The 10,304-nt window shown below is 35.5% G+C and overlaps 1 protein-coding gene across 1 annotated transcript; it reads left to right on the top strand.

The window, feature by feature from the left end:
• Nucleotides 1-876: 876 nt before the first annotated feature.
• LOC125851264 (DEAD-box ATP-dependent RNA helicase 13) lies at nt 877-9,965 on the top strand. Its single transcript, XM_049531049.1, has 15 exons — nt 877-1,092; nt 2,403-2,684; nt 3,518-3,690; nt 3,772-3,966; nt 4,819-4,995; nt 5,523-5,905; nt 6,220-6,400; nt 6,806-6,928; nt 7,006-7,122; nt 7,505-7,609; nt 8,773-8,913; nt 9,074-9,139; nt 9,339-9,488; nt 9,596-9,677; nt 9,782-9,965. The coding sequence occupies exons 1-15, from the start codon at nt 927-929 to the stop codon at nt 9,832-9,834; spliced, it is 2,394 nt and encodes a 797-aa protein (XP_049387006.1). The 5' UTR covers nt 877-926; the 3' UTR covers nt 9,835-9,965.
• Nucleotides 9,966-10,304: the final 339 nt, after the last annotated feature.

Here is a 10,304-nt window from a genome sequence, read left to right on the forward strand (position 1 = left end):
ATCCTTTGTTTGTTAAAAGCTAAACATTTATGATCTTCCTCAAATATTGAGTAGCAAATTTTGTATCTTAAATTTGATGAAAATTGTGAAAAAGAAGATTTAATCAAAATATTAGGAAAATTTGTTAAATTCTAAAAATTACATGTAAAAATTGTATTTTAGACTAAAAAAAATAAAAAATTAATAGTTTAGTTGGTTGATTTATTTTGTTTGCACTTCTAGTTTTACCTTCTAATTTCTCTTTTTTCATGTCACCAATTTGTTTTATTAAAAAGGGAAATATATTAGACACCAAAAAAATAGATTAAAAATATTAGAAATTCTTTTTTCACATTTCTTATCGAATATAGTAGAAAGAATTTGTTAAATTTGTGAATAAGGCCAATTTAAAAGACTAAAAGTGTTTAAATCAGCATATACTTTGATGATAATTATAAATCTATGATTATTTTATCATTTTTTTAGTGAATACCAAGGTGGGTTGTTATTTTTTTTTCTAGTAAAATTTAAAGGTGTAACAATTTTTTTCTTTGGCCTAGTATATAAATATATTAATTAAATTTGTTTGAAGTTAATGGATATGTCCATCAACATTAGGTCTACACAAATATACATTTTAACTTGTATAAATTAAATAAATATTCGATTCTATATAAGTTCAAGTGTTTGCTTGTTCATTTCTAAAGTTAGTTAACATGAATGTGTATCGAGACTAAATTAAATGACACGTTGATATATTATGTCAACTTTCTTTTCACATCCCGAAAACTAAAGGAGACGTATGTGTAACAATCAAAAACTAGAGTGGATGTATTTGTAATTTACCAAAAGAAATACAAATCGAAAAGAGTAAAGCCCTAAATGCTTGTCGTTAAACCCTGTTTCTCCTTTTTGTAAGAGAAATTTTGAGCTCTCTGTAGCTATCTATGGCTTCTCAAATTTCAGATAAGAAGAGACCAAAGAAGACAAAGAAACGAAGCAGAGTTGAATCAGTGGAATTTGAGCGAATCAACTCACTTAATTGGAACCCAACACTTACAGAGAAAGATGATGATTTCTCCTTCCTTATTGGCTCCAACGAGCTTGAAGGAGGTTTCTTTTTTTCCTGTCTTTATGCATTGAATCAGCTGTATTGTTACTTTCTGATGGTTTTTGAGTAACCCCATGATTGGATAGGGATTGTTACTGTATAAAGATTGAATTTTTAGTTTATTGTCTCTTGGGGAAGATAAGTAATTTAGTTCAAATTGGATTCAAGGAGCTATAAGGAGGTTTATTTTTCTGCCCTTTTGCATTGAATCAGCTGTATTGTTCTTCTCTGATAGTTTTTGAGTAACCCCATGATTGGATAGGGATTGTTATTGTATAAAGATTGGATTTTTAGTTTATTGTCTCTTGGGGAAGATGAATAATTTAGACCAGATTGGCTTCAATGAGCTCTAAGGAGGTTTATTTTTCTGCCCTTTTGCATTGAATCAGTTGTATTGTTCTTTTCTGATAGTTTTGAGTAACCCCATAATTGGAGAGGGATTGAGAGTGTATAAAGATTGAAATTTTAGCTTATTGTCTCTTGGGGAAGATAAATAATTTAGATCAGATTGGCTTCAACGAGCTTGACGGAGGTTTATTTTTCTGCCCTTTTGCATTTAATCAGCTGTTTTGTTCTTTTCCGATAGTTTTTGAGAAACCCCACAATTGGATAGAGATTGTTATTGTATGAAGTTGAAGTTTTAGCAACAATATAAAGATTGGATTTTTAGCTTACTGTCTCTTGGGGAAGATAAATAATTTAGTTCAAATTGGATTCAAGGAGTTCGAAGGAAGCCACTTTGTTTCTCCCCTTTAACATTAACTTCTTTTAGGATCTGGTGAAATTTTAGAGAGTTTAGAGAAAGCTCACAGTTGAAATTTTCAGTATGTTTACTCTTGGTGTCAAATAAAAAATCTTACTTTTCGGGAAAGATAGAATATTTAGCCTATATTATGGACCCAAACAGAACATTTATGATATTGAGGATTCATATGCCAACGCCAGCTAGCTTGGGGTTGAGGTGTAGTTATTATTGTTGTTGTCATTGCTGTTGTATTCTCTTGGCAGATAAAAGATCCATGTTTTTTTAGCCTTATATCTGTTGGAAATTATCTTTTAAATAAGAACTTTTTTCGAGTGGTTATGTTGCGAATTTAAGAAATTGGACATTCTAGGAGATAACAAACCTTAACGTAACAATAGCTGTTTGGTTTGTAAGCTTTCTTAAACTCTGGGTATTTTTGCGTTAGTCGTTAAGCTTTCTTGTGTTCTGTTGATTTTCCCCTGTTGTTAGTTAAAACTTATGTGTTTGTTGAGCACAAATAATTTTGGGTTCCAAGGACTGACACAGGTTTGGGTGTTTTGAGTGTAGGTTTTTTATGTCTTGAAGAGATCGATGAATCAGAGTACAATTTGGGTATTGCCAAATCAACTGGGGGAAGTGAAGAAAAGGGGAAGACAAAACCAAAGAAACAGAAAGTAGATACCAAAAATGAGGAATTGAATGGTGAAGCTAAGGGTGAGAGCAAAGAGGAGATTGAGGAGGTGGGAAAGGAAACGAAACAAAAGAAGAAAAAGAAGAAGAAGAAAAAGAAAGATAAGATCAATAAAGATGCTGTAAATGAAGCTGAAGGAAATGAAGAGTCACCAGCTGGTTAGTGTTGCATTAAAATCTGATATTTTCCTTTTTGTAAAGGCTTCTCAATTTTTAAGTTTGGTATAATGCTAACTTGTTCTTTCATTGAGTCTCTGGATATTTTCATAATTTCTGAAATTCTGGTATCAGTAAGTCAACTTCAAGTTCAGTGTCAATGCATAATAACCTTTAATCACATTGGCGAATCTTTCAATAATTTTATTGTTAGTTAGGTATTTTTCTGGATGTCAATGCATCAATATCTTGACCTATTGTTTCACTAAGCTATGCTCTGTGTTTTGGGTTCTTGAAATGGCTTTGTAAGTGATATATATTGTGTCAGTTGAATTCAGTTCCAGTAATAAAATAGAAATTTTACCTCTGCTTGAATGTTGGAAGAATGCAAGGTAAATGCAAAGAGTTAGACCAGAAGGATATGTGATTCTTTCTCTAAATTTATTGGCCATTCATCAGGTTTCTAATTGTTATAAATATAAAAGAAAAAAGAAAAACAGTAGGCATACTTTCCTATACTTGCTATTCCTACAAGCTCTTCTAAATATTCTATTGCTGCGAGTGGTGCTCACTAGAAAGCTTTTGACCTACTTCCATTTAACTGTTTTTATATATGGGGAATGTTAACTTGCACAAATTTGGAGTAGACCGATTAATTTTTATTGGAAAAGAAACTGGTGTGAGTTAATGTTGCAGTCGATATAGTCCTTAATTACTCTTTCTGAACGACTGACTAGGACCTCGTCCATTGGTTTTATCATTGCAACATGATCTCACATTGAAGACTTCTCTTATGATTTGGTATTAATTCTTGTTTTGAAATCTGACTCGAACAGTCACTGATGGAAATGATGATCAAGAACAAGATTCAGTAGATGAAACTGAATATTATGCATGGAATGAACTGAGACTTCATCCACTGCTCATGAAATCGATATACGCGCTTAAGTTCAAAGAACCTACACCAATACAGAAAGCATGCATTCCTGCAGGTGCTCACCAAGGAAAGGTTGGTTATGTGGTAAAAATCAAGGTATTTCACTGGAGATGGTGTCATATACATATTTATGCTGGTTGGTTTGTGTGCCAGGATGTTGTGGGTGCTGCAGAGACAGGTTCAGGGAAAACACTGGCATTTGGTCTGCCCATTCTTCAACGTCTGCTTGAGGAGCAAGAAAAGGCCGAAAGGCAGCTTCCAGAAAATGGAGAATTGGATGAAAAAGTTGCCTCGGCAGGTCTCCTCCGCGCTCTAATTATTACTCCCACAAGAGAGCTTGCCCTTCAGGTGATAATTCTCATATTACAACTGTTTTCCTTTATTAATTCAAAATAATAAGCTGATATCTTGACATTCATTTAGGTTTTGTTCGAAACAAAGTAGTATGAGGTTCTGTCAAGAAGTTTTTACTTATACCAAAACACCTGTAATGGAATATATGCATTTGTCTATATATATATATTCGCTTCATAAAAAAAAATTAAATGTATGTATGCATGTCTCTTGCCCCAAATGCTTGTTCAAAATATGTATAGTAGTTGAAAAACAATGGCTTGGCAAGTTTTTCCTTCTGGGTTTCACTCTGTTGGCGGCAAGCATTGCCACGTAATCACCCAGGAATTTTGTATTTTGTTTTTTCTTTAAAAAGAAAGTAATCACCCAGGAATCTCTTTCGATCAAGATGAAGGTGATAATGTCACAGAAACAAAAATGTATTGATGCTGAGGCTTACTCTGTGGTGCATCAAGTTCAGGATATTATTTCCTGTAGTCCCCCTTATCCAACCAACACTAGGGGAAAAAACAGAAAAAAAGGAAGAGAATATATGCTTAACTTATGGTTTATTATGTCAAGTTTGCATGTTCCTATTTGCTGCTACTGTCCTGTTTAAGTCCTCCAGAATGGAATGTGGGCGTCATGTTTTATTTTCATTGCAGTTCTTGTTAACGTAGTTGGATTTTCCTTTTGTTATTCAATATTTTTGCCCGGCCAGTGCTATCTATATCTTTAGACTTGGCTGGGGTGCTGGGTTAGTTTACTGCAACTCTTTTGATTGCACATTGTGAGGGGCTTCTCATTTGCAGTTTCTTGCCCATCCTTTTTTTTCTTTTTAAATTTCTAATAATTTCTTCTCTCCAGGTCACTGATCATCTGAAGGAAGCAGCAAGACATTCCAATTTTAGGGTTGTCCCTATTGTTGGTGGAATGTCAAGTGAAAAACAAGAAAGACTTTTGAAAACAAGGCCTGAAATTGTTGTCGGAACTCCGGGGAGGCTTTGGGAGCTTATGTCTGGTGGTGATACTCATCTCGTGGAGGTTAGTGGCAATTTATGACACGTGAAAGGCTTGTTTCACAAGGCGACTCTTCATATGTCTCCCTTCTTCCAGCCTAAAGGAAAAAAGAGAATGATCTTTTGGCTAAGCAGGCAAAGGATAGAGAGTTGATTCTGCCTCTTAATCTATGAAATAGATTTTGTATGACCTGTTCTTTTCATGTTAGAAAATTATTTATGTTAGTGTACCCCTCAAAATCCTCTGTTTCAACTGGTTGAAGGTTTACTCTAACGTAGAATGTGAGTCCTAGTAAGATTGTTCACTGGGGGTGTCTGTTACCTGGTTTGCTTAATAATTACTACTCAAGTGTGAATAACTTCAAACTAGGGATTGTGGTGCTTAAGACTAACTGTCCATCAATTATTGGTTGTTGCTTCTCATGACACCTGATAATCTGAATGGTCCTTTTCAGTTATTCCACATTTGTTATAGTAGGTTGAAACATGCATTCCCATGTTTCTATCCGTTCTATAGAGCGGATGATATTAATTTCTTTTTTGCTTCTGCAGTTGCACTCACTGTCATTTTTTGTGCTGGATGAGGCCGATCGGATGATAGAAAATGGCCATTTCCACGAGTTGCAGTCTATAGTTGACATGCTTCCCATGGCTAGTAAATCAACTGATGACGATTCTCAGAAATCACAAAATTGTGAAACAGTTTCCAGTGTCCAAAGAAAGAAAAGGCAAACATTTGTGTTTTCTGCAACCATTGCTTTGTCTGCCGATTTCAGGAAGAAGCTAAAGCGCGGATCACAAAAATCAAAAGCAAACGATGAGTTGAATTCAATAGAAACTCTGTCTGAGAGAGCAGGAATGAGGGCAGATGCGGCAATCATTGATCTGACTAATGCATCAATTCTAGCCAACAAGCTCGAGGAGTCGTTTATAGAGTAAGTTGGTATTTCTTGTTTTTTCTTTTGAAAATGATTTTTGCCAAATTTACCGCCATTGGCCTAACATCACCTCATCTTTCTATATACATGTTTCCAATTAATTTTGTGCTTATGTGCTGGTGAAGTTTATTCTTTGCCCAGAGTTTGCAAATTTTGTATATATTTCGTCTGAGATACCCTTTCCTTTAAATTGCTATAGTTTTATATTAAACTGAAGGTTCACACATATTTCTGCTGCTGTAAATATGTACTTGTTTTCACCATGCATGCTAACCTGGTGTGGAATCGATCATTCCATTGTTGGGTCGCAGCTGCAGGGAAGAAGATAAAGATGGGTATTTGTATTACATTTTGAGTGTTCATGGACAAGGTCGGACAATTGTTTTCTGTACGTCCATTGCAGCTTTACGCCATATTTCCTCCCTCTTGCGCATCCTTGGCGTCAATGTCTGGACACTTCATGCCCAGATGCAGCAGAGAGCTCGACTTAAGGTCACTTTTATGATTTCTTTTCCATATTAGGTTATGCTCCATTTTCTTTACTTTCAAATTGTATGGTAATTCTTTCGCGGAGAAAAGGAGATGTTGAGTCTAGTGCCTCTTGATTGGTACACCAATGATCTGTTCCCGAATTATTTAGAGCCTGTTTAGATGAGCTTATAACTTATGGCTATAAGCCAAAAGTCACTAGTTAGGATTTCTATGACTACAGTCTTGACATTTTATCCACTTGCTATGAGATTGTTTCATTCTCTAATTGAGAAGAGAGAAGATGTCATTTTGTTCCATCTTGTCCAATTGTCGCATCAATGTGCTTTTCCTACGGACAAACATGGAACTACTGCACATGCTTTATGTTCTGTTGCCTTCTCTTCTTAGCCATTTTGTTCAATGCAGGCAATTGACCGGTTTCGGGGACATGAGCATGGTATACTCATTGCTACAGATGTTGCAGCCAGAGGTTTGGATATTCCTGGTGTTCGAACTGTCATTCACTATCAGCTACCTCATTCAGCTGAAGTAAGTTTGTAATGTGCCTTCTTATTGGTAGCTTGTTACCACGTTCACAATTTCAATCTATGAAAATTGTTGTGCAGGTTTACGTTCATAGAAGTGGAAGAACTGCCAGGGCTCATTCTGATGGGTGTAGCATTGCTCTAATCACACCAAATGATACCTCAAAGTTTGCTGCTTTATGCAAGTCATTTTCAAAGGTAATCTTCGAATAGCCACTGGAAGGAGCAAATACTCATTAGATGGATACATATCCTCTGTAAATGAGCGCAAGGGAGGAAACCATTCAGTTTGGAAGTTGACTCAATACATATAGATTTTTTAGCATATGAGTACTTCCTTTTAGATTTTTAACTTTTGTGATTATTTCGTTCTATATTCTATATACAAAATTTATTAGATGAAGCAGTGACATTATTTTTCTCTAAGCAGAGACTGCTTCTGGCTTCTCTTTTCCTGATGCTTTTAAAGTTTCTTGCTTCTATCTTTCTCGGTTGGTTAATTGTAGCTGTATGCTTAACTTGGTTGACACCCGTTAATACTTTTTTTTTTTGCACTAATGGATACTGTTGTTATTTCCAGGATAACTTCCAGCGGTTTCCTTTAGAAATGTCATACATGCCTGAAGTTATGAAGCGATTATCCCTTGCATGTCAAATAGACAAGATTTCGCGAAAGGACTCTCAGGTGATTCTGGTCCTATGTATCTCAAGAGTGTTAAAATGCTTCTTCCTATGTCATGGTTATGAGTCTGTGTGACCAACATAAGTCTGATGATTGTAATGCATTTTTCTTGATAATGCCATTTACTTAACACTTCAGAAGCCTCTTTTGTTCTTAAGCAGCTACTGTTCTTCACTATAGTCTGCTGAATCAGAAAATGTAGCTTTTGACAAGTGAAAAATTTCATCTTGTTTTCCATATACTTCTTATTAGCATCACTTCATTGTACACTGAATTCCTTCTTATATTTTTGGGCATACCAACTTGATTACTAGACAATTAGTAATTTCTTTTTAAGGAAGCATGCTGCATACTGTTTTGAATTATCATTGAAGGGATAAAGATATGTAAATGTTTTTTCCTTTCGTGGATACAAAATAGTGAAAAGATACGATGATTTTTGTTTTGCTAAGAAGAATCTAACACAATTAGTTGAAAACTTCTACCTCGTTTATCTTTTCTTTTGGGACAAATTAACATGGTTATGATACAATAAGTAGTTTTCCTTTTAGAAATCTTATTCCATTCTGCTTTAAATTCCATAAAGAGCTTAAAAAGAAGGATTTTTTTGCTAGTGTTTAGTGAAATATTTTTTCTTTCTTTTGGGATTTGTATCGTATAAGTTAGGTATAAAAGATCTCTTAATTGTTCATTCCTTTAGTAAAGAAAGAATCTGCTGGAAGTAGTTTGGAAACTTCTCGCTTATTGGTTTCCTTACAAAAATTGTTTACCAACTTATGTGCGTTAACCCAAAATGAGGAATAGCTTAGTGGTAACTGGTAAGGACCCTCCACCTCCTTATAGTTGGGATTTCGTGTCACCTAGGGAGCAAAGTAGGAAATGGCCACCGATGGGCCCTGCCCTTGGGTTTCGGGTTTCAGAAGGTGTGGGCTTTAAGCAACATCCACCACTATGCTTCATCAAGCTAGTTGGGGATCGGCCAATACTAGTTCGTCCTATTTGAAGGGTGGTATTCACAATTTAAAGGAAAATAACCTATTTAGCAAACTGTTTTCTGTGTATCCACTGATCTTAAAGTTCCAGAATATTGTTTTCTCTGTTTGCCGCTTGTAACTTGTGGTCACGTTGATACATTTGGTTCAATGTTAGTTTCCTTTTTTTTTCAGGACAAGGCCAAGAAAAATTGGCTTGAGCGAAGTGCTGAATTAATGGAACTAGATTTGGAAGATAATGATAGTGAGGAGGAAAGAGTGAACAATCATAAGCGAAAGAAAGCCACGTCTGCTCAACTAACCAATCTACAAGAGGTCATTCTGATTATGAAATTTCTGATATTAATATCTAAAAAGAGGGCAGCCAGGTGCACTAAGCTCCTACTACGTGCAGGGTCCAGAAAGCGTCGGACCACATAGGGTCTTAAGACTCTTATGTACACTGAAAATATTTAACTTGTTTTTTAAACTGCAGGAACTAAAAAGTCTTCTTTCACGGCCATTGCAACCCAAAACATTCTCAAAACGCTACTTGGCTGGGGTGAGTTCTTGCAGTAATGTGATGTTTCTCGGAATGACTGCTTTTTCTCCCAAATCCATCCTTCCTTATATAGCTATATTATTTCTTTCTAAGCTGTGTGGTTCAAGTAATGAATAACATAATCGTTTTCTTTGGGGGGTTTGATGACACTAATTTAGGACACACGCATCTCTTCATGTGATTTGATTTTTCTTTTCAGGCTGGTGTTTCACCTCTCCTTCAGAACCAGCTGGAGGAATTAGCTAGGCAGAAAAACCCAAATAATTCCGGAGATATAAGGAAGAAAATGATTGTCATTGGTCAGGATTGCGTCGAGCCCCTCCAGGCACTTAGGAGTGCTGGTCCAGAGGTAATATTGAAGTAGTCCTTTATATATGTACTATCTCAACAATACAATCGTTAAAATGCTACTTTCGGTCTTAAACTCTGCCTACTATGCACCTTTTACACTTGCAGACTAAGTTGAATCTGAAGGATATGGCTGAAAAGCGGAGAGATATAACCGAGTTAAGGAGAAAGAGGAAAGAAACCAAAAAATGTATTCTCCTCACCGCTCTCTGATTACTATCATCAACATCTTCTGTTTCCTTTTTATCGTCCAACCTCAATTCTTTTTATCACTGTCCTGTTTCCTTTTCACAGGTTTGCGTGAACAACGACGAAAACAGAAGAAAAAACTTCAAGGAAAAGAGTGATTCTTTATCTATTCTCTCAGAGGATTCGAACTCGGGTATAGATTCTCTATGCTCATGTAAACGACTATGACGAACTTCGATAACTATAGATCACTCTGCCAATTTTGTAGTTCACAGCTTTAAGTTAAAAAGGCCAAATCATGTTGTAAAAACTAGATATCTGATAATTGGATTTGAAATCAAATGTTCAATGAGATGTACAAGAGGAATTTCATCCTCATGCCAAATTCTTGAATGAATGTGTTTATTTCAGTTTAGTAATTTGATTCGTGCAAATTCCGAGTTGAGGGTGTGTCAAAAATAACCTCTACTACGTGTGAGGTAGGGGTAATGTGTGACGTATATTATATCCTTATCAAACCTAGAGGTGATGATATAATCATAACCTGTCCAACTCGTCCATGTTTGTGTTGATTTTTGAACTGTCCATTTATTATCAAAGTTTAGATTGAAATCTAGCACCAATTGAT

The sequence above is a fragment of the Solanum stenotomum genome, unplaced genomic scaffold (genome assembly GCF_019186545.1).
Source record: "Solanum stenotomum isolate F172 unplaced genomic scaffold, ASM1918654v1 scaffold23673, whole genome shotgun sequence".
Lineage (NCBI taxonomy): Eukaryota > Viridiplantae > Streptophyta > Magnoliopsida > Solanales > Solanaceae > Solanum > Solanum stenotomum.